The 26,003-nt window shown below is 38.8% G+C and overlaps 1 protein-coding gene across 2 annotated transcripts in view; it reads left to right on the forward strand.

Moving 5' to 3' along the window:
• Window positions 1-26,003, forward strand: part of LOC117405946 (glypican-6-like) — a 327,104-nt gene that overhangs the window by 290,147 nt on the left and 10,954 nt on the right. The window contains exons 6-7 of one of the 2 annotated variants that reach the window (XM_034009496.3): window positions 1,127-1,264; window positions 3,610-3,639. In XM_034009496.3, the coding sequence (XP_033865387.3) occupies window positions 1,127-1,264; window positions 3,610-3,639 (168 nt within the window). The remainder of the gene's footprint in view (window positions 1-1,126; window positions 1,265-3,609; window positions 3,640-26,003) is intronic. The other variant, XM_034009497.3, reaches the window with a different exon arrangement.

Consider the following 26,003-nt stretch of genomic DNA (forward strand, 5'->3'; position numbering starts at 1 on the left):
GGTGTGTGGAATAATAATAGAGTGCATGGAATTGTGGTTCCAGATGGGGGGCAAAAAATCAATGCAGAATATACTGTATGATGAGTTTTTAATCTTTACTTTGGGATGAGCGAGATTCACCTTATAACCAGGACACAGTAACTTCACCTTGTTTCATTTTATTCTCAGGAACCAAACTCCTATATGTGTTCAATCTCGCTGAAGAAAATGTAATCTGTATTTAAAATAAACCCAAAATGCAAAAGGGTGCTGTGTCAGCCTGGGGACCAAATAAGGCAATAAATATGCATGCTGAAGAAGAAAATATAAAGCCAATGTTCTAACTGGAATGTTAGCTCAGCTTAAAAAAAAATCCTGTAAACAGTCTATCTCAAAATGTATTTCTTGAAAAACAATATCATCTAATTTCTCTCTTTCTTTATTGAGGATCCCTGAAGACCCAGCTTGAAAAAGTTTTGAGATTTCTCAGCTACTAGGAACCAGATTAGCTTAGATGGCTGAATGGCCCTTGATTTGTACATTTTCTTATGTTCTTATGTCTAGTTTTAAGCATTACAAAAAAAAATGTTTTCATGTTTATGTTCAGTACATAGATTTTCAGGTCTAGGGTTAAAAATAGGAAAAACATACAGTATTTGCTGTTAAGGCCACACAGTACTGAATAACTTTAAAGCTGTGAATGGATAAAATACTGTCCCTGTGAAAAAGTTTAACTCTTTGATACCTGCAAAAACTACCATTCCAACATGTAGCACCTTGTATAATTTAAACAGACTACTGTGCATACAGGGACATTTATATACAGACTGGTCTTGAAATGTGAGACCACATTGATTTTCACAGGGTTAGGTTAAGTACCATATTCAAACGTGAAACATCTAAAGTTTTTTAAAGATCGGAGTCATGTGAACATCTACAATAAATAAATTCACAAATTAATAAATAGCTCACCCCTCCTCCTGAAACTGATTCTTATTCATTTTTCTGTTGCAATGAAATAAAGATAACCTGCATTGAAATGCCCTCAAAGACCCACCATATGATGCCTAACCATTTGTGTATTGGCCTCAATTATTTCCTTCAGAGGTTTTTTATAGTATTTCTTTTTTTTTGTTTTGCACTCCAGGTGTTTCAAGGTTGTGGGCAGCCCAAACCAGCTCCTCCTGGAAGATCCACTCGTGCTGTTTCAGACGTTTTCAACCACCGCTTCAAGCCATCTGAAGAAAGGCCCACCACAGCAGCTGGCACAAGCCTCGACAGACTGGTAAGTGGTACAGTGCTTGCTGGTATGGGTTTTGTCATCTGTAAACATCTCCGGTATTTCTTTCTTTGTTTCAAATGTTGAGAAACCCCTCTTGATTCTAGCTTAGGGTTTGTAAACCTAACCTTTTAGTCTTCTAGTCATGGCAAGCTTTCTGGTTTTTATGGTGCACTCTATTAAAGTCAGTTTTCGATGCTCTGAAATGCATTTGAAGAGGCACCTTGTTAGAGCATTCACAGTCGCACAGATTGTGTAAGGATGTAACACATTAGCATGGAGTGCTAATTTTCACCGTAGTTTATCAGACTTATTAATGTCTTATAAAAGTTCCTTTCCGTTAGCTAATACTGCATTTTCTTTTTTTATAGTAGAGGCAACAGTAAGAGAAATACTATTTCTTTGGCAATTTCTTTTAGGTAAAAATGTACCTCCAGAGAGCAGTAGTTTAAATTTCTACTTTATTAATTTCAAGAGTTGTGAAATGAACAGTAGAAACTAGTTAATAGCTGAGTTCAATGATGAAGGGTTACCCAGGGCACTTTTTAGTGCTTAATATTTAATAGGCACTTTGTGCTTACAGGCATTTATCCATTCCCTGGGTTGTATTACAATATCAGTGATTTGAAACAAATCACATTTTAAACATATGTGGTTGTCTAAAACACCTTGGTAAGTACATGTTCTCTGACAAAAGACGCTTGGCAGAGTCAGCAGGGATTATGTGAGTTTGTACAACAAGTACTGTGCATCGTGGATGCAAAGATTTTTTTATTATTATTTGAACATTTTAACCACATCAAAACTCTCAAAGATTGATAAAGACACTAGCTGAAACATTTGTCCACCTGAGATTCTTATACATTTTAAACACATCCTAGCAGTACATATTTTCTCAGTTGTAGTTTCTAAATCTTGTTTTTATTATTTAGACAGCCCTAATTTCACTGGTCTATTTTGTTCATTAAAATATATCTAGAAAGGTACTACTGCAGTATACTTCATTAGGTTTTTATTATGGATTCAGAAGCAAACCAATGTAGGGGGTTATATAAATACAATTAAAAAAACAGCAGGGAGGTTATGACATGCATTATTTCCACTTTCAATGAAGTTGTACAGAGGGGCAGTATAAACATGTTTTCAGTTAGGAACTTACTGAATATGTACATACATTTTTGCTAAGGTAAGATGCATGTTAGGACATGTCTGGAAATGTGATTGCATGACACCTTAGAGTATGGAAACATAGCTGTCAAAGTGTTCTGAAGGTATTACACATGTGTGTAATAACCAAGGCTATAAAATCGGCCTCATAAGCAGCATTACATTCCCACAAGCCCTTGTTGTTGATGTTTTTGTTTTTAAGACTTTATTTTTACTTTCATTGGGATGAAGAAAGTTTTAAATTTAGTAAGCTTTAAATTTACTTCCTGTGTTCCAGGCTCAGACAGGGTCCTAATACCTGTAAAACATACATTTAATAGGATGAGTACACCAATTACTTCCTGTAGATAAGTGTTGTAGCTGGAGAAATCGGTAGCAAATGTGAAAATAAAATCTGGAGAACAAAATATATCAGCACTTTGGGCTCTAGGTCCACACTAGTGGCCATACATTATGTGTTAAAAAATATAAAATGACTCATGCGTATGTGTTTTATACTGTCATTATTTTTTAGCCTATATATTTATTTAATTAATATATATATATATATATATATATATATATATATATATATATATATATATATATATATATATATATATATATATATATATATATATGGGATATAGAGCCTGTGAATGTATTATAGGTCAACTGTCTTCAGTTACCTGAGCTTTATTTTATTTTTTTATTTTTCAAGGAGCCTCCACTGGCTATCCAGATGAAAGACTATTTTCACCTTGGATTTTAAGTAGTAATGGTCTTTGAAAACTACAAAGGTTGTTCTGGAACCTCTGATCTAGGTCACTTGAGATCAATAGCTCTAAAACGTCCTTCTGAATTTCATGGGTCTTTATTAGTGTGCAGTTTTCTTTTTCACAAACAATATAATCGGCAAAATGCATCATCTGTTCATAATTAACATGACTGTGCCTCATATGACCGGGCAAATTGGTTTATTTTCTACCTGTGAAGTGCATATCATTTAGTTAAAGCAGTCAGTCAGAATGGAGGTGAGTCTCTGTACAGTAGGTATTATTAGATTGGTTATCTGGTAAGTATGGTGGGATCTGCTGTTACAGTACCCATTTCACTCTTAAGACTAAACTGTATATTCTTCTCTTTATGATGACTACCTTTTCAATTGTACCTCTTCTTTTCTTTTCTTTTCTGCTGCTTCCCAGAGGACTGTCTGGAAGACAATGCAACACAGCGTAAGCTCTAATGTTCTTACACCCCCCCACCCCCCACCGCCATTTGTCTTGCATTCTCACAGTACTACTTTCATCTTCGTATCTAGACCTTTCTTGCTATGAGGTATATTGAAGGTGAATTGGATATACAATACTGGCAAACAACTGCGAAGCTGAAGCGTTGTGTGTTTCGGTAGGCAGGGCAATGGCTCCTCCACTTGCCATAAAGTCCATGTAATTGGTGTCCCTATATTATCCCAAGTTTAAGTCTTACACTGCCTTTCTGTTTCTTTGCTCATCTACAGTCCCTCCACCAGCTGTCAGGCCTCACCTCTCTGGGGTGACTTTCCACTGGGACAGAGGGGGCACCCCTGGACAAATACCAAATAAGTAATTACTAATATTAGCACAGACACGTTCTGAGAATCAACAGGGGTTTGTCCTCAAGCACGGACAAATAAAGACAGTGTCCACTAGTACTAGTATATCCCTCCACATCGGGAATACCAAACATTAAGGACTGTGTCAGGAATTACTGTGTAAGCATTCCACAGCTTGAAGTAGACTTGCGATGGACCTTGTAATATTTAATTCCACAGAGCATACCCCCTGAACGTGAGACAGCACAGCAAAATATTCAGATGCCTAGTCACGTATGAGAGACCTTGTACCTCCAGACTAAGAGTAACCCTGGCTGTTGCAGTCATAATTAAAGCATTTTGTACATTTTAGACAGGAAGTTCCTGTGAGTAAAAGCATTGATCCCTGAAGGTGTTTTCTCTGTGGAAGGCATTTAATATTTGGTAGGCTTCATGTTTTGGCCACTAAACAGGAATTGAAAATATAAAGCATGTTAATTGCACTCTCCATATTAATATTCCCTGCGGCTATGATACTATGCAAACACAGGCTTTACTGTGCATGTGGCAAGACAGGAATCTGAGCAAAATGAAAGCGTTCTTTGAAATGTTGTCAAAGCTGTATCCTGCTTTACCAATCCTCAAAAAAAGTGACACAACACAAGGTTATGTGCTTGAAGTTAAATGGATTTCTGCCTCAAAATATCAAATGCTAGAAATAGGAAAATATGACAAGAAATAGAAATGTTTTTGTTTTTTTTAATCTTAAATAGATTGATTGTTATAATAATGGCAATACTAAGTGATCACAATCAGCAGGGGGATTTTCTGTTTGTTTTTGTACGGAATTTTCTTTTTAATTTATAATTGCTGTAGGCAATTTAAGTAGGGAGCTGATAGTTCCTGACAGGAGTCCTCCTGGGAGGACTTTCATGTGCATGTTGACCCTTCAGTTGCTGACATACACAAGATCCCTGCAGCTGCAACTAATACAGTTCATTCCTTGAGGATACAAACCATTTACCAGGCAACTGCTCCATCACAGCCTCTTTGACAGCTATTGCAAGGCAAGCACATGAATCTGCCCAGTGCTCTAATGGTGTTTAACATTAACAACAGACTGATTTGTTTACAAATCAGTGAAAAGCTTGTTAGGAATCCACTTGAGATGAGCTGACTGACAGACGTTTCTTGAAGAAAACAACAATGCTGTTTAAACACAAATAAAAAGGTTCTATTAGTAACGCACAAATAAACTGTCGTCCATAAAGCAGTGAATCCTAAAAATGTAGATCTCTGCTTTTCAAACCATGTTCAGGATGTGTGCAATTGATTAACCTATACCTATAACCCCATACAGGTATATCTGAATATTTATCAACTAGCGCATTATCCATTTACAAATTCATGCAACGTGTACAGTTTGCTAAAAAGTGCATGGTTTTAAAAGCTTTATGAGCTTGATGAAAAGGCCCTGGAGACTGAACGTCCTTGTAGATACCTGAACACGTATACAATGTGCACAGTAGACAGCAACAATAGCCTCACCAACGGCCAATCTTCATTGTGCATCTTAGAGTCTTATTGCCAGTTAATTTTTCTTTTTTTTTATTGCTAATGAAGCAGCATATACACTGCGCACACTGTTTTGTGGTTTAAGGCCAAATGCATTTAAAGTGTTTAAATCTTTCTGGCAGACTTACCTCATTATTTATCTTCCTGTACATTGTTAAATTGTGATATCCAGTGTTCATCATTTCTTAACATAGAAAACATTAAAATAGAGTTCTCGTCTTTAATGCTGTATAGCTTGCTCTTTGTAAATTTTATGAGGCACTGTTTATGACAAAGTCACATACACAGAATGTTATGCAATACATTCTAAAATAATATTGCCAGCAAAAGCACTTGGTAAAAAGATAAATCAATATGAATGTGGTTTTGTTCAATTCAATTACCCACAAAGTTAAGATTACAGCTGGAAAATCATAAATCAAAATTGTTCAATCCCTTTCAGGACACGGTATATAAAACAACATCTTAGTGGGTGTTTAATTTGTGGTAATACAAAAAATATTATTTGAATCACATATATGGGGAGCAGTTGTGTCCTACGCAGTGCTATAATAGAGGTATGAGATTGATTTTATACAGCCTTCCAATCTAAGTGGGCTTCTGTTTCGTTTAATATCAGTTACATTCCTAAATCCTTAAAGTATCTTCATCTAGCAGGTTTAAGCTGTGTATGAAGCATTTACATCCTTCCTCCCGATCCTGTCCCTGACCATTTCTTGACCAAGTAATTACATTATCCATTATCCTTTAATCTTTCTCCTTTTTGATACTACTCGCTCCCCATAGAACATTAGAAGACCCTCTTACATATACATTGCTGTCACCCAGATGATTCCCTTGGTATCAATTAGGTATTTTCTTAGTTATCTTCTCAGGCCAACATTGTACCGTATTTCAGGCAGAAACAGGAATTTAAACATACTCCATGCAGGTATGTGGCAATGTGCCCCACCCCTGTGTGCATTTGTGTGTTATATGTTGCATGTAGTGTGTAGATGTTGGTGTATTGTAGTTGGTACACGGGATATAATGTGGGTAATGAGCACGAGTGTTTAAAATGTATAATTGTATTTAGGCACGGGGATTGCACTTCACGTGCATTTAAAGTATTTAATATGTGAGTACGGGGTTGCACAGAATTAGTCCACGTGCTGGGATTCAAGTGAATAATTAATTAGTAATTGAATCCCGGCACAACAGTATATATAGATGCACAAAGCACTCACTCGGGGTTGTGTGTTCGGTGAGTGGAGAACGGGTTTGGAGAAGGAGGTAAAGTTAATGAAAAATAAACTAAAATAATAATTGTTAGTTGTTTAAACTCACCGTGTTTGTTTGTCGGTTCGTCCACTGTTTGTTTAAGTGTTAATCCGTTTTGTTTGTCTGTTTATTTTGGCCTCAAGTGCCGTGTCCTGTTTTCTGTTTAAAACTTTTATTTGTTTCATTAAAGCTACTGCGCGCAGCCATTGCGTTTTCAGTTTCAACCCCAGGACTGTCTGTCTGTGTGTTTCTTTCTGGCCTGACATCATCCCTGCAGCTAGCCTGTCACAAGGTATCACACCTTCTCCAATTCTGATTACATGTTGCTTAAGAAACTGATTTGTGCCAAATTTAAGATTTATCAGTTAAAGTGTTTCAGAAAAGTGAAAATGTGGAAAATATAAAGTATTGACTAAAGATAATTAACACACTCCTAAATCTGCAGTGGGTGTTATTCAAAGGTCTTAAAACACATGGCCCATCAAAGACAGTCTATTTACATTTCAGTCATTTCTGCTGCTATGGTGAACATTTTCAATATCTTTATTTCCTCTGAAATTATTCAACTGTGAAATCTGAAATATGTCAGTAATCGGTCTGTTACGTTTACCAACAAGCTTGCAAAATTTGATTATTTGGGTATGGTGAAGTTTTAAATTGTTTCAGATTTCCACCACTTGATGTGCAAATACCCATTACTCTGTTCTCTGCCAGTTATAATAAAGTTCTGCAAATGGAAACAATTTCAGCCTGTTGCACAATAAACAAGGGCAAGTTGACAATAAATTCAGTAGCAGACAGGAACAACTTGTTCTGTTCTCCAAATGATAAATAAAAGCTGCTGTTGTACATTTGTTTCTGGGACAAATGTGATCCGATCATCTATAATTTCTATATTTATAGAGGGTGAGTCTGGCTTGGGGGTGGGGTGGGGTGGGGTGGATCATTAACAGTTTTACATTTTTCCACAGATAACAGAGGTGTTAATGTGGGCTTTTTTAACTTCCAGTTTTCACATCATGCTGATTGCCAGTCTCTGTAGTGGACTGCACCTGCTTCGTGATGGGACTGAGATGAGAAAGCCAACCATCAAAGAACAGTCACAGCTTAGTTAAAGGTTCATGTCACAATCTCAAATGTCTCGAAGCCAATTGAAAAGTGATGAGGAGAGTGTAATGGGCTGAAACTGGCAGTTAAAACTTGACAGTCACAACCTCTTCACTCGGCAACCCTTGTAAAACAGAAGACAAATGGGAGGTGTATAGAAACCCGTTATATTGGAGCTTCCTGCCTCCTTGCTTGTTGATAAACCTTTGTTTTAAACTGTAAAGGCTGCTCTTGTTCTAAATGTACCAGTAATCTTTTTCACCTCTGTTGACATCTTTAGAAGTCTCCAGAGAACAGATCCAATTGACCACCTTTGAGCGTTTATGAATCACCAGGCAATTTTAAAGTCTTTACACATCAGCCTGTTTTTGACAGCTGATGGCTGATATGCAATCATAACCAGGTATTATATCTTACCTTCGGGGGGCACTCTGTAGTAGCAGGTTTTAAAGGGTGGGATACTGTACACTAAGTGATAAGTGATAAGCCCTGATAAGTGAAGGTCAAACCAAAGGGCACAGTCTTATTACACAGATGTGTCAATTGATCTTAGCTGCTGTAGGAAATTGCCACAATGACACATTTCCTTTAGATAATAAGTAATAAGTCTCTCCTCCACAGTATTGACTGCTTTTGTATCTTGAGTGAAAAATGTGGTGTGTAATTAAAAAATAAAATAAAGATACCTATAAAGTTGACATGACCATGCCATAAAAGAGACGTGACATTTCATTTGTGGATAAATATTTTAAAAGTGTAATTAAATAGGTAGAAATAATCACAAAACCATAGAAATAGCTATAAAGTAATTTTTGTAGTATGCCAGTATGCTAATGCATATGCCAGAATCAAATATATAAATGGGCAGCAGTGTGGAGTAGTGGTTAGGGCTCTGGACTCTTGACCGGAGGGTTGTGGGTTCAATCCCCAGTGTGGGACACTGCTGTTGTACCCTTGAGCAAGGTACTTTACCTAGATTGCTCCAGTAGATGGGTAATTGTATGTAAAAATAATGTGATATCTTGTAACAATTGTAAGTTGCCCTGGATAAGGGCGTCTGCTAAGAAATAAATTATATTAAATATCACAGACATGGAAAGACTAACAGATAGCTTCATAATCTAGAAAGTCTATTTATACTGTAGATATGTTTTAAATATTAATATAGATTAATAGCATCTGTTAGCATTGTTGGGCACCAGTTATCTGTTCTTAACCTTCAAACTAATTTCAACAATTCTAGTCTTCTAAAGCAATGTTTGGTTCACCTTTAAAACAAAGACAGGAATTTCTTCTATCCGTTTTCAATACTTGTCTGTTGTAATATCATCTTAAAGTCAAATTCAGTGGCGTGCCGTCAGGACCTTCAAGGTATTCTCTGCTGACCAGACAGTGCCAAGTAAACCGTCAGTCAAATGAAATTACGTTGCCTCACTCACTTGCGTAGAGTGTGCTTGCTTATACTATGAAACATTGGGGGGCGGGGGGGGGGGGGTTGCGACAACTCTGCTACCCCTGTCCATTTTGTCATGGCACGCCACTGGTCAAATTACAATAAAGAAAAACCTACACTGTACATTAAAAGACCAAAACTGAATTGACAAAAGACACTCAGTTGTTAACATTTAGATTCCAGTAGGCTTTCCCTGTATTGATGTAGTTTATTGCATTGTGTTTTTAAGACACTACCCAAGGCATCTTTTTTTAATCAAATAGGAAAATTATTACTATGACAGAAATAGCCGTAAAATAAACAGCGCTAGTTAAAAAAACAGCAATAGCTCTAATCAAACCTACTGCCTGCTACCTCAAACAGTGGAATCTATTAATCCATGACTTCTAAATGGAAAATCACACCAAAAAAGTGCCTGGATGAGCTCCTGACCTGGTATAGGATGTGGGAATATGGTGGCCCCACACCCTATTGACAATGTTATGGCAGTAGTTTTAAAGGCAGTCATGTTGTCCAGCCCCTGTGTGGTACTTTTTATGTCTGAAATATGGAAAGTGAAGTATATTTACGACATTTTATCCTTTTCAAAGGAGTTAAAATGAGCTTTGTATATTTAGGGTAGACAAAAAACGTAACTGAAAATGTTACTCATCCTTTTGTTAGTGGTATTTCAGAGTCTTCTTTTGTTTGCTGTAACAAGTCAGTAGAAAGCGTCTCCCTTAATTCACAAGGGCAAAACACTTGCACAGCTCATGCTCATGAAATTAAAAATGGTTTGCACTGCAGTCCGTAAAACCAACACCTATTTTTTCAGTCATTGAGTAGGTTCTACCCATGCACTTTTGCACGCGATTAAAGCATAATTGAAAACCACATTGTTATTAGACAGGTGCAAGAAAGGGAGGGAGCAAATTAAAATGAAATCAAAGTTAAACGGTTTCTGGAGATAAGAAAATAGACTTTGTGCAGAGGAGATGACAGAAAGAACAGAGAATAGCAGTGGATATTGCTGTTGTGCTAATTCCATACAATGAAGATAAAACATGTGTGCCAAAAGGAAGCTGAAGAATTCCATAGCTCTCCCGTCCGTTCAGCGGAATACGGACTGCAGATTCGAATTGGACCACACTGTAGAATCTTTGAATAGTCCAGTGACTGTTGCAGATGTGTAAGGGAAAAATCGGATAACTGTGGTCTTGTGATAACTTTCATTTGGAAACATTAATATCTGTATTCAAAACCAATCATCTTACACCTACTGTACAGCTAGACAAAAGCTTTGCATCCCCTAGAATTTTAGGATTGAGACATTAATAATAATAAAAAAACTTCATGAACATAATTTAGATATTTTATTTAACATCATGTAATTGAAGAAACTACAACATTATATAGCAAAGGTCTACTGGAAGCCATAGCAGTAGTACAGTATTAAATGTTAGATTTCGAAATGTCACATTTTTTAATTTTTCGTTAAGTATATAGAAAACAACAGGCCGTCCTCAAAAACTGAGTATCCGGGTGAGAAGGGCACCAGTCAGGGAGGCCACCAAGAGGCCTATGGCAACTCTAAAGGAGTTACAGTCTTCCACAGCTGAGCTGGGAGACACTGTGCATACGGCAGCAATAGCCCGGGTGCTTCACAAAACTGGCCTTTATGGGAGAGTGGCAAAAAGAAAGCCATTGTTGAAAAAAATTCACATCAAATCTCATCTAGAGTTTGCCAGAAGGCATGTGGGAGACTCTGAGACCAAGTGGAAGAAAATTCTATGGTCTGATGAGACCAAAATAGAGCTTTTTGGCCTCAACGCTAAGCGCTATGTTTGGCGCAAGCCTAACACCGCACATCATCCTGAGAACACTATCCCTACCGTGAAGCATGGTGGTGGCAGCATCATGCTATGGGGATGCTTCTCTGCGTCAGGGCCTTGAAAGCTTGTGAAGATAGAGGGCAAAATGTATGCAGCAAAGTACAGAGAAATCCTGGAGGAAAACCTGCTGAAGTCTGCAAGAGACCTGGGACTTGGGAGAAGATCCATCTTCCAGCAGGACAATGACCCCAAACATACAGCCAAAGCCACACTGGAGTGGCTTAAAAACAAAAAGGTCAATGTCCTGGAGTGGCCCAGTCAAAGCCCGAACCTCAATCCAATTGAGAATATGTGGAAAGAATTGAAAATTGCTGTTCACCAAAGGTCCCCATCCAACTTGACGGAGCTTGAGCAATTTTGCAAAGAAGAATGGGCAAAAATTGCAGTGTGCAGATGTGCAAAGCTGGTAGAGACTTATCCAAATAGACTCATGGCTGTAATTGCTGCCAAAGGTGCCTCTACCAAATATTGACTCAGGGGGTGAATACTTATGCAATCAATTATTTTCTGTTTTGTATTTGTAATTAATTTAGAACAATTTGTAGATTTTATTTTTCACTTTGACATTATGGACTTTTTTTGTATTGATCAGTGGCAAAAACTCCTAATTAAATCCATTTTGATTCCATGTTGTAACACAATAAAATGTGGAAAAGTCCAAGGGGGGTGAATACTTTTGAGAGCCACTGTATTTTAAATCTAACCCAATCATCATCAATTTACTATCAAGTGTTATGTCTTTTGCATTATTAAAGAAATAAGCATTATAACCAAATGTTGATTGAGATTGAAGCTATTAAAAAATGAATTACTGGTAATTACACGGAGAGTCGTTTAATAAACTGGTGTTTCAAGTACATCATCATTAACAACATGCATACTGAAAGGCAGTCCTGGGACAGACATGTTGATACTTTCTAAGATAATTATGCCTGCACCTACTTTCATAGAATTTTGTTAATACCGGTAATTACAGTACCAAGATTCTGGTTAATTCCTATTTTATATATATATATATATATATATATATATATATATATATATATATATATATATATATATATATATATATCCCAGTCTTTTACAGATACAGCTGGACAAAGTCATGATTATACAGTAGCTTTATAAAAATGATATTTGGAATACAGACTCAGTAGTTATGATCTGTGACTATGAACTTTATGAACTTTCTTTAAAGCACTTCAATTTGATTACAGTTGGGAAGCTATATCACTATAACAAAAGATGATCCATGTGTCAAATAAAACAGTGCTGCTTTCCATTTCTGTTTAGCATTTAATGAGACTCTGTGGTCCCAATATCATCATGCAAGAAATGTAATTACCTTCCTTCCTCAAGAGACTGACTTTGAGCATTCAGGGGACCATTGTGTTAGCCTTGTTAATCTGAACAGCACAAGGAAAAAACAAAGTGTAATCATCTTCACTTTGAACAACTTGTCAAGTCTTTGCCCCTGGCAAATCAGAGCCGCAAACTTGAAACTATTTCATCGATATTCTTTATTTCACTGCTCTGAGTGACTGCTGGTTATTAAATTAAAGGCAATAAGAGGAACTGCTTTGCCTCGCTGCTGAGTTATTTGAGTACTGCATTTGTATTTGACATTATAAAAGAGAATACATTGACCCAGACAAAGTGTAGATTAAGAGAGAAATATAGGAGATATATGTTTCATTTGGGAGTTTTGTTTCACTCTCATTTGATTTTATTTGTGCAAGAGAAATCTAAATAAACAGAGGGCCCAAGCCATCTGTCATGTCATGGGGTATAAATTAAATCGCCAAGTGATAGATTCAATCAAAAAGTACAGAGCCTGCACTATGTGACTGCACTATGCCTCTGTTCCATAGTGAAATTCAATCAAACTTCGTCTTTGGGCTTGCATATTTCAGTGATTAGATCGCTTTGATTTTCATTTGTTTATTAAATGTATTAAAGTAAGGGTCATCCACTACTAAAAGGACAAAAGTAGAGATTCATACGAAGTGTTTACTCTGCACCTACTGCCACCAAGTACTGTATTAACTGACCAACTGCTATAGGCCTTGATCATAGGAGATGCTGCTGCACTGGCATCACTGGAAACTGAAAACTCTCTCTAAATAACCAATGGGGAAGGGATAGCAAATGTAGTTCACAAGTGACGTGAGATTCTCCACTTTGACCTGTAAACATGCTTTTGATGGAGTTTCTTTTTACAGAGTAAATGAACAATGTAGTCATGATGCCCAACCATCATGTGTCCCCTCATTTAAAGATGAAGAGGGGACCAGCTCCAAGTATGTGCTATCTGTGTGATGCAGGGTCATGTCCACTGAGGGTTAAACATCCAACTCATCTTGTTGGTGAAAGGCTTCAGCATCGTGAAAGGCTCTTGTGAAAATATCTGAATTTTGCTGGTGTATCCCACTTGATTTTCTCTAAAAGGACTGTTAGTACTAGCTGTATTACTCAGAAAACAGTTTGGTCCAGTCTGTATTTTATCACTGAGGTGAGAAAAAATGTGGTTTTGACATTGGTGTTGATATTAGCACTTATGGTATGTACTGAGTGCATTAATTCCCTTGGTCTATCATTTCATTTTAATTAAGATTATTAACTGATGCAAAATCCATAATGAGTAATTTGGAATTTTTGGATCATTATTAGGATTGTGAAGAGACTAAAAAGGAGCATATTCCTTATTTAGATCAATACTAAACATGTTATACAACTTAGTACTTCATTCTACTTATTCGACTTTATTTCTTCCACAGCCAATGTAATTAGATCCTCTGTTAGGTTTCTTTTTTGGCAGCAATAACTGCAAAAGTGTCAGGGCATCAATAGCGTTAACTGGCACAAACTAGTTCAATTCTGTAAATCAAATCAGGCTCAAATTCAGATGGAAAGACTTGGCAGGGTTTCAAAGTTGCTCATGACCCAGTTGACTATAAAGACATCGGGCCTAATTCTGTTATTGGTTTTATACAATTCCGCTGTCTGGCAATATTCCAAGTGGACAATTAGAGCATCATATCAGCTGTACATTTTAACTGGTGATAAAGCAGTTGGGCAGGATAAGTAGCCACCATTGTACTCTAGTGGTGTAACCACTAACTTATTGGAAATAAAGATTAGTTACTCGTTACAGTTACCATAGCTGCTGGAGTTCAGTTTGTGCATGGTACAAAAATTTAGAAAAAAACAAAAAAAAACTGTAGAAGATGTAGGACAATTTAGTCTAGACACCAGATATTATTTTATTCCCTTTCCAAGTTCTTTTCACAATCAATTTGTTTTAGCATTAACCCTCGATTTCAGAAATAATGATTTCAAAGCCTTGATGGCAAGAACAATACAAAGGGATTTATCCCAACAAGAAGCCATTTAAAAGGTTTTCAAGATACTGTATCATTCCATTTCAATAGGAATGGAATTTGATAAAACAAGAAAATCACTTAGTAACTTAATGGATTTAGAAAAGGAATAACGTCCGATTGTGCCAACTGCAGGAATTTTCAATAATTTTAAATAACCACAAAATAAATCGGTCAAGACATGGAAGAAAGTGCTTTTATATTATTTGGAAACATGGCATTTAATAGCAGACTGTTGGTCTCCTGTTTACTGCAATGAATTTCCATGCCAAGGAAAGAACACAGACAGTCACAGACATTTTAACCTCAAATTAAAAAAGCTACTGTATATACATTTGATAGTAGCTGATGGAAATCCTGTCTCTAGTCTAAGATACATTCTGAAGAATGTGCTGAGAAATTGAAGATTCCTTAACCTGATTGAGAATACAAAACATGGTCACCATCCACAGTTCAGAAAGCTGCAACAATGAATGACATTTGCACACCAAAAAGGTATTGTGTCTTAAAGGAATTCTTACCATGGTTTTGAAATTAGCAATATTGTAAAGGGTCTAACATGTATGTTTAGATTATGCAGATATTTCAAAGACAAAACTGGCCTAGCTGCCAGCAAGCCATTTTAGATGTATAACATTTTACTTGAAACATTTGAGTGTCAAATTAAAATATAAACAACAAGCAAAGAACCAAAAGATAATAAATACATTTGGGGGGGGGGGGGGGGGGGGGTAATAATGTGCTGTCTTCGGAAATAAAGGACTTTCCACAAAAATTACCCATGATACATCATTAACAAGGACAAAGTCCACAGTTGGTCGTGATTTCCCTTGCGAAGAGGGTAATGGTAATACCCCTGTGGAACCACCATGTTTTCTGTTTATCCTTCTTGACAATCAATACCTGTATTTCTAAAACACAGTTGTTCTGCTTAAATTGCAGCAGCTAAATCAAAGATACTAGATGCCACTGCTTTGCTTCCCACTCGGCTGGCTGTAAGGTTTTCCTATTATTATCACCTAACAAACCTGGGAATTGACTCAAGTCTGAACACCTTTTTGGGAGCTCTATATTTAAGTGCAGTCAAACTTCAGTTATTCAAACTTTAATTAGCCTATATTGTCTGAACAGTCTCCCTGGTAACCTGCCTTGTGTGCAATGCTTTTCTACCTTGTGGTCAAAGAAAATGTGTTAACCAGCACTTTATATGTTATAATATTATAATATATTAACTGGTGAGCAGTTTTTTCAATGGGCTCATCCAGTTGATATTTCACATATGACATGGCTGTGTGATACGGGAAACACGCTCTCATTACTACCAGCAACAGAGCGCTGCCCCAGCGTGAGCTGTCAAACATAAAGAAACCCGTTCAGAGCCCTCCACGTCCAGTGAAAATCAGGTAAATCCAAGAGAAATGCACATTTCAAACTTTGAAACTATCTCAGCACCAGGCTCTCTGCTTTCAATCTTCGTGCCAGACTGCTAGAAATGATAGAAAGATGTTGTTGATTGTGCACATGCCGGTCTGACTAATTCCTGATGCTTTGTAACAGGAAAGAAAACTAAATACATAAGTAGTGCAGATTTAAAAAAAAGTCATACTAGTTCTGTTCAGTATGTCTTTTTAATGAGCTTTCTGATCACAAAAATATATTGTTGTTGTTTTATTAACACTGCCATCTCAGTGGTTAAAATGTAGGTCCTAACTGTGTTGAGGGGGAACGGTTAATGTTTAGATCGGGTGTATCAGCTGAATTTACAAAGAAGACATGTTTCAGAGCCCTTGGGGTGCTTTAAACTTCTGAGCTTCAAAAAGACACCAGGATGTGAAGACTGAACTGTGATACTTCAGACACATACAAAGTCGCTCTTTAACTGCTTGGTGTATTATTATTATTATTATTATTTATTTCTTAGCAGACGCCCTTATCCAGGGTGACTTACAATCGTAAGCAAATACATTTCAAGTGTTACAATACAAGTAATACAATAAGAGCAAGAAATACAATAACTTTTGTTCAAGCAAAGTATAAGTGTGACAAACCACAATTCAATAATACAGCAGATAATAGTGATAGTTACATCAGGGTATGATTAAATAGTGATAGTTACATCAGGATATGATTAAATACAAAGTACTACAGGTTAAACACTTGGCAGATTACAGTATTCTGAAGTACAGGATTAAATGCAGTAAAATAGGGGCAGATAAGAGCAAAATAAAGCACATTTACATGAAGGGTGATAGTGTCCCAGGATACAAACAGAGGAGTTCTACAGGTGCTCTTTGAAGAGGTGAGTCTTAAGGAGGCGCCGGAATGTGGTCAGGGACTGGGCAGTCCTGACATCTGTAGGAAGGTCATTCCACCACTGCGGAGCAAGGGTGGAGAAGGAGCGGGCTCTGGAGGCAGGGGAGCGTAGCGGAGGTAGAGCTAGTCTTCTAGTGCAGGCGGAGCGGAGAGGTCGAGTGGGGGTGTAGGGAGAGATGAGGGTCTGGAGGTAGCTGGGTGCAGTCTGGTCAAGGCATCTGTAGGCTAGTACAAGAGTCTTGAACTGGATGCGAGCGGTGATCGGGAGCCAGTGGAGCGAGCGGAGTAGTGGAGTAGCGTGGGCGAAGCGAGGCAGAGAGAACACCAGGCGGGCAGCAGAGTTCTGGATGAGCTGGAGCGGACGGGTGGCGGACGCAGGGAGGCCAGCCAGGAGGGAGTTGCAGTAGTCTAGGCGGGAGAGTACCAGGGCCTGGACCAGGAGCTGGGTAGCATAGTTGGTGAGGAAGGGTCGGATTCTTCGGATGTTGCTCAGGAAGAATCGGCAAGTGCGTGCCAGAGTGGAGATGTGCTGGGAATAAGAGAGGCAGGGGTCCAGGGTGACTCCAAGGTTCTTAGCTGAGGAAGAGGGAGAGAATGTGGTAGATTCCAGAGGAACAGAGATAGAGAGATCAGAGGAGGGGGAGGAGGAGGGAAAGAAAAGGAGGTCAGATTTAGAGAGGTTGAGTTTGAGGTGATGCGAGTGCATCCAGGAGGAAATAGCAGACAGACAGGTAGAGATACGGGAGGAGATGGTGGAGTCAGAGGTGGGGAAGGAGAGGAAAATCTGAGCATCATCAGCATAGAAATGGTATGAGAAACCATAGGATGCGATGAGGGGGCCCAGGGAGCGGGTGTAGAGAGAGAACAGGAGAGGACCCAAGACTGACCCTTGGGGGACTCCAGTTAAGAGAGGGTGAGGTGTGGAGGTTGCTCCACGCCAGGTTACCTGGTAAGTGCGGTTGGAGAGGTAGGAGGAGAACCAGGCCAGAGCAGTGCCAGAGATCCCCAGGTCAGCAAGAGATGATAGTAGAATAGAGTGATCAACAGTGTCAAAGGCAACAGAGAGGTCGAGGAGAATTAGGACAGAGGAGAGAGAGGCAGCTCGGGCACACTTAAGTGAGTTGGTGACAGACAGGAGGGCGGTTTCAGTGGAGTGGGCAGAGCGGAAGCCAGATTGGAGAGGGTCAAGCAGAGAGTGGTTGGGCAGGAAAGCAGAGAGCTGGCGGTGTACAGTCCGCTCGAGGGTTTTGGAGAGGAAGGGTAGGAGGGAGACAGGACGGTAGCTCTGGAGGGAGGTGGGGTCGAGGGTAGGTTTTTTGAGGAGGGGAGTGATAGAGGCTTTTTTGAAGGCAGAGGGAAAGATACCAGAATGTAGAGAGGTGTTGAGGAGGGAGGAGATGAAGGGGAGTAGAGCAGGAGCAGCAGCTTGAAAGAGGTGAGTGGGGAGGGGGTCCAAGGCACACGTGGTGGGTTTGTGACCCTGGAGCAGGGAGGAGAGGTCAGAGTCTGAGAGGGGCAAGAAGGTGGAGAAGGAGGGCGAGTTAGTAGGGGATGTAGTGGGTGTAGGGGTTGGAGCAGGAGGGGGTGCGGGGGAGGGAGAGGTGTTAAAGAGTTTGCGGATATCTGAGATTTTAGAAGAGAAGAAGGAGGCAAAGTCATCTGGGGAGATAGAGGAGGGAGGAGGAGGGGGGAGGGTTTAGGAGGGAGGAGAAGGTAGAGAATAGTTTACGTGGGTTGTTAGTGGAGGCTTGGATTACAGATTGGAAATAAGCACATTTAGCAGAGGAGAGAGTAGAGGAGAAGGAGGAGAGGAGAGTGCGGTAAAGGTCTAGGGCAGCAGGGAGTTTGGTTCTCTTCCATTTCTTTTCAGCAGATCGCAGTGTGATTCTTGCCGAGCGGAGCGCAGAGGAGAGCCAGGGATGGGGAGGGGAGGGGCGAGCAGGTCGGGAGGTGAGGGGACAGAGGGAGTCGAGGGAGGAAGTGAGTGAGGAGAAGAGTGTGGAGGTAGCAGAGTCTACGGAGAGATGTGAAAAGGAGTCGAAAGGAGGGAGGTGAGAGAGAGCAGTGGAGGCAAGGATAGAGGGGGAGAGAGAGCGGAGGTTACGGCGAGAGGTGATAGTGGGGGTAGGAGGAGCAGGGAGAGGGGGGAGAGCTACATCTTTTTGTAAAGCATGGATTCCCATTGGTATTGTGTAATACAATACCAATAGAAACCAGCTTTAACCACTGTAGAGGTAGTGAGAGCTACATCTTTTTGTAAAGCATGGATTCCCTTGATCCACACAAACTTTGGTGTACGCTGGAAATGCTCCAAGTTACCTTACATCTCTGTGCCTACTTTTAAAATCCCTAAATTGAGATCTAATATGGAGCAAGTTTCCATGCTGTTATATATATATATATATATATATATATATATATATATATATATATATATATATATATATATATATATATATACAGTATATTCCTGCATACATTCCTGGGCAGAGACTTCAGACAGGGGTATATACAGTGCCTTGCATAAGTATTCACCCCCCTTGGACTTTTCCACATTTTGTAGTGTTACAACCTGGAATTAAAATGGATTTAATTAGGATTTTTTGTCACAGATCTACACAAAATAGTCCATAATGTCGAAGTGGGGAAAAAAATCTACATATTTTTCAAAATTATTTACAAATAAAAAACTGAAAATTCTTGATTGCATAAGTATTCACCCCCTTTGCTGTGACACCCCTAAATAAGCTCTGGTGCAACCAATTGCCTTCAGAAGTCACATAATTAGTTGAATGGAGTCCACCTGTGTGCAATTAAGGTGTTTCACATGATCTCAGATTAAATTCACCTGTTTCTGGAAGGCCCCAGAGTTTGTTAGAGAGCATATCTAAACAAACAGCATCATGAAGACCAAGGAGCTATCAAAACAAGTCCGGGATAAAGTTCTGGAGAAGCACCAATCAGGGTTGGGTTATAAAAAAATATCCCAAACTTTGAACATCCCCCGGAGCACCGTTAAATCCATTATTAAAATATGGAAAGAATATGGCACAACCGTGACTCTGCCTAGAGAAGGCCGTCCACCAAAACTCAGTGACCAGGTAAGGAGGGCATTAGTCAGAGAAGCAACCAAGAGGCCAATGGTAACTCTGAAGGAGCTGCAGAGATCCACAGCTGAGATGGGAGAAACCGTCCATGGGACAACTATAACCCGAACGCTCCACAAAACTGGGCTTTATGGAAGAGTGGCATGAAGAAAGCCATTGCTGAAAAAACCCCATATCAAATCCTGTTTGGATTTTGCCAAAAGGCATGTGGGAGACACAGCAAACATGTTGAAAAAGGTTCTCTGGTCTGATGAGACCAAAAGTGAACTTTTTGGCCTTAGCGCAAAAGGCTATCTGTGGCGCAAAGCCAACACTGCTCATCACCCTGAGAACACCATCCCCACGATGAAGCATGGTGGTGGCAGCATCATGTTATGGGGATGCTTTTCATCGGCAGGGACTGGGAAACTGGTCAGGATTGAGGGCAAGATGGATGGAGCTGGGACTGGGGCAGAGGTTCACCTTCCAGCAGGACAATGACCCTAAACACACAGTCAAAGCTACACTGGAGTGGTTTAAAAACAAGAACCTGAATGTCTTAGAATGGCCCAGTCAAAGCCCAGACCTCAATCCGATTGAGAATCTGTGGCAAGGCTTGAAAATTGCTGTTCACCAATGGTCCCCATCCAACTTGACAGAGCTTGAGCAACTTTGCCAAGAAGAATGGGGGAACATTGCAGGATCCAGATGTGCAAAGCTGGTAGAAACTTACCCAAAAAGACTCACAGCTGTAATTGCTGCCAAAGGTGCTTCTACCAAGTATTGACTCAGGGGGTGAATACTTATGCAACCAACAAATGTCTTTTTTTTTTTGTTTAATTAACTTTTGTGTCATAATAAAAAATATTTGGCACGTTCAAAGTGTTAAGTATGTTGTGTAAATCAAATGGTAAAAATCCCAATTAAATCCATTTCAATTCCAGGTTGTAACACTACAAAATGTGGAAAAGTCCAAGGGGGTGAATACTTATTCAAGGCACTGTAGTTTGATAGCATCTGGACTCACTATTAAAGTTTCAGTGTGTTGAAAATTAGCTGTTTCCTAATGCCCTAAGGATGGTTAAAATGGTAACTGTGGCTATCTTCTGAAATGTATTGATAGCTGTGAACAAAAATGACAGTTGTTCCTCCTGTGTAGCGAAGTTCAGTACTGTGTCTCCATTCTGAAAGTAACACAAGAATTTGTTTTTTCTTTGTCTCAGAAATGGATCGCAAGAGAATTGCCCTTTAAAATAATAAATGTTCACAGCTGTGAACCAGAACTGGGCCAATGCATGAATACATCTCTTCTGGCCACTTTACAGGAAATATGGGATTGTGGGTTCATTCAAAGGCTGTCAAAAATATTTATATCAGTTCACCTGGTAAAGCATATCAATACCATACGTGGTAAAATGTTTCAAGTGATATAGCTTTAAAACCTTTTAAATAAAATAGATGGAAAAACTACAGCAGACACTGTGTATCTGTTAAAAACAAATTCTGTGTTGCCCACTGAGGAAGCAAACCTGAGGTTCTCCTGTTGCAACAACCTGCTGAGCATTCCTTTTCTAATGTTAATGCTAATTGCTCCTATTGTCTGCTAGTGGGAAGTGCAGTGCATCAAGGTCAGCATGTATTAGAGCAGCACTCTCTCTGTCAGGTGAAAGACTCACGCTAGGGGTCAGGTCTCAGGGAGCCATCCGACAGGTTATTGTTTTCCTCGCCTTTTAAATTACTACATATTAACATTCTGCACAGGAGGGCAGATCGAAACTTTCCTTTAACCATTTTCACCACTGTGACAGGGTCTTACGTCATGTGCGTGGATAGCCGCTGTTTACAAACTTCAGAGAGACATTGGGGGTGGAGCTGAAACGCCGGCACAGGCGTGCAGGATTTATTAATACAAACAGAAAAGAAAGTAAAGGTGGTCAAGTGACGTTACCAGCCATGGTAACGCACAGAGGACACATACAGCAAGCTGTACAAAAGGCAAAATAAAACACAGTACAAAAACTACAAATAAAAGGTGCCCCAGAGGGCGAGCGCTAGCCTTATAAGCCAGGCGTCCCGCTCCAGGAACCGGCTACACTATGTAACCCTCGCTATACATCACATGGGATCACAGTCTCCTAACTAACCTACTAATGAGCCGGTATTCATACAACGACTCGTGCTGCTTCATACGGCCTTGGCTGGGCATTGCCTTCACAAGCACCGCTTGCAGTCTCAGGGTTGTCGTTCCTGCAGAACGGACCCTCTCCTCCCGAGTATACGCCGCTCCCCTCTGACATGGCGTTACAGTCGCCCCGAACCATCTCCCGCGGATGCTTTCGAACTGACGGACACTCGGTCAAGACCCGCCCACCTGCTGATTGAGGTCCAGCACAGCCAATCACTTGCTGACCTTCCCCTCAACCAAACCTAGCAGGCAGCAAGTCTCAATTGAGCGCTTGTCTGTAAACAATAAATGTAATTAAACAAATCAACTCCAAAACGACACACAATAAACCCATTTCCCCATACAACTTATATCCACACTAAATACACACGTGCAGGGCAATCACCCTGCTACAACCACCCTTTAGGATGTGCCATTTATCAAATTTGCATATTTTACCATGGTTCATTGTTTTTTGCCACACCGTTGCTGTGCTTTAGTGTATTTTGTTTTTCTTGGCTTTTGTTTTGTGATTTAGCTTTTACTTAGTACTGTTGGTTTAGGATGCTTTATGCTGGACCATCTTTAACTATATAAATCAGTGCTTTTTAAATACTTTGGTATAGGTTGGTCTTGAAAAGTTGTCCACATTTTGTATGCTTTCAGTTTTGGGACCTTCTGTTTGCTGCAGTAGTTTCAATGGGTGATAGTAAAGCAGTCTGATTTACCATGTGAGATAACACAGAGACCAAAGGAACAAAAGGATGTTTGCTGTTCATAGACCAAGATATTGCAGTCAGACATCTGCTTGGAAATGTATGAAAAGGTTTCAGCCTGTCTCAATTAGCCAGACCTTGTCTTCTTCAGTATCAGTGTACCCCATGGTAAAGCATAGCATAGAATGGTAAATAACAGCAAGCATGCTAAATGGTGGTTAGTGTATAAAATGATGGGAAAAGCATTTCTCATCTTTGTACAGAATGACTACAGAGATCTCTACATCCTAGCTTGCTTAAACAGTCTTACTATCTTAATGTTTATATATATATATATATATATATATATATATATATATATATATATATATAAATTGCAGCAATTATTAATTAAATATTCCAGCATTTCATTATAAAATATTTTGAATGGTTTTAAAAAATCCAAGATTAAACAGTACCACCATCTAGTGGAGAAGCATGCAGTTACATTTTTGTTACCTAGCAGCGTGGCCTATGTGATTCTCAGCACAAAAAAACAGTAATATTTAAACAAAACTTAATATATATATATATATATATATATATATATATATTGTAAAATGATTGCACCTCACACGGGTTCATTGCCCCTTTAAAAATTTGACCCAGCACACAAGAAATGGATTTTTAAGCGCTGGTGCGCTATTTTTAATAAACACCAAAACAAAATACAAAACAAACACCTAGCTCTTTACGAGCACTAACTACACAAACAGGAACCTAACTACAAACAGGACAGCTAAGCTGTTTCCCTATACAACAAAGCAAAACAAAATAAACACAGTTTTCACATGCAACCTTTCACGGTTTCTCAGTACCTTCTTCTCTGTACGCCTGCACACCCTCGCAAGCGGGCTCTACCCACAGCAGCCCTGAACAGACTGGCTGTCTTTCTTTTAAACCCTGCACCTGGCTCTAATTTACAATTAACCAGGTGTGGGTGATAATTAAACTAATAAAACAATTAAACAATTAACCGAATACAATTAAATTAAACAATTTAATTGTCTTCAGGGAGGCTTTAACCCCCTCCCTGCTGTCTTACAATATATATATATATATATATATATATATATATATATATATATATATATGAGAAATGGATTTGAAAAAATTGGCTAGCACCTTTTTAAATCTCATTATTCACCCTAATCAGCACTACTAAGGGCAGTATCCATAAAGCTTCAGCTTGTCAGTAAATGCATAAGCCTTCAGTGTATTTACTGGAATGTATTTAAATAAATGTGTGTGAGATAAAAGATAGATAAGAGTTTTTCTACTTTCAAAACTTAAAGTGTAAAATAAAGCACTTCAATTTGACTTTATTTCCATGCAATATTTATTCGAGCAACACGAGAAAAAATTGAACCAATTATAGATAACTTGCCATGATGTAATTTCTCAGTAATACTGATCCTGATTCAAATAAGCAGAGCGTCGTTGATGGGGAGTAGTATGCTTTAAAAGCTTGATATTCTGGAACGTGAATAAATATGTCAGAGCTAAAACATTAGGGTGCAAGCACATGATCTTTCTGTTGGTATTTTTGAACATAAGAAATTCTAGAACAAGAAAAGACCATTCGGCCCACCAATGCTCGCTCCCTTAATGCAAGCATGGTCCGTTAACACTCAGGAGAGGAAAAACAAAAAAGCCCTAATCATTTAGTTAGTAGGGGAACTGAAACCTCTTTGAATCCGTGGATAACGGACCACCCTTCCTCCATGTGGCTAGCTAAAGGTCTTATTATGGTGATAGAGAGGGTTATACAGTATTGTTCATGGCAGAATCCAGTCTATTCTTGAAGGATCTGATAGTCTCTGTTTTAACAGTTCTGTCCGACAGCCTGTTCCAATGGTTCACCACCCTTTCCATGAAAAAGCTCCTTTCCCCTCGGTTCTGAATATGCCCTTCGTCAGCTTCCACCGGTGGCCCCTGGTTCTGTTCTCTGTAACCTGTGAAAAATAGTTCTTATTAGTTACTTTGTTACATTTATTGCTGTTCTCGTTTTAGGTGTATTTTAGGCCTTTTTTGCTATGTGACTCATTATTTCTGCTTTTGTGTGTTTTTTTTAAACTCTGGCTCTGCAAGGCGACATTGACCTGCCCTGTCACATTATAGTCACCTTTTTTTTCTGACAATTGAAAAAACATGACAACCAAGAAAGTACTAATGGCATGGAATTAAGAGCTAAAGGGCTATTTGCATTCATGAAATGTAATTTAAATGTCATCATGTGTTTCCTATGCTAAATTAAAATCTACCTTCTGCTGCTTTCCAATATGTTGTGCTCAATACGATAATTATCCCAGGAACATGACGCTCTTAGAAATACTGCATCTCCTTAAACAGGAGATTTAGAAGTCACTTACAGAAGGTAACATGCCTAGAATACCTCTCAAACCATGCAATTTAACTGTGCTGGGTGGTTATGATACTTCAAAACAATGTAACTAATTAAGATTCCTCCTACCTCCTCCTGAATCCACTGACTGCATAATGGACTTGTATTGTAAGCATTGGCACAACCTGGTATAGACAAACTTGGTCAGCCACCTACAGCAGTCAAATATTTTTTCTAACCCTTTTGAACCAATATTTCTTGCAGAAGAAAGAAAAATAAATATCAGTCTCCAAAGATCCAGAAAAAATGTGTTGTGTTATGTAATTATAATATAATTTTGTTATAATATAATAAAATATATTTTTTTGCATCTTTAGATTGTCTTGTTTTTACATTTGTATTTGATCAAGCATTTTAACAGGTAGTGATGGCCCTAGGAGAGACATGACTTATAAAATGCATGAATTTATTGATTACAAAAAACAGCTTGATATTTCATCAATACAACAGCTTGATATTTCATCAATAATAATAAAAAAGTAATTCTACAGACAAAGAGAGTGTGAGAGCATAATGAAAAGTTTTATTTATTAATTTTGTTATGTTTGACTCACAGTTTTTGCACTTTATATGTTGTTTAGTTCTGCATTTATCTGAATGAAATGTGGGTGGTATTTATTTTTTCTGGCCTCATTCTCTAGCTTAGCACTAAACTGTT

The sequence above is a fragment of the Acipenser ruthenus genome, chromosome 9, assembly GCF_902713425.1.
Source record: "Acipenser ruthenus chromosome 9, fAciRut3.2 maternal haplotype, whole genome shotgun sequence".
NCBI lineage: Eukaryota > Metazoa > Chordata > Actinopteri > Acipenseriformes > Acipenseridae > Acipenser > Acipenser ruthenus.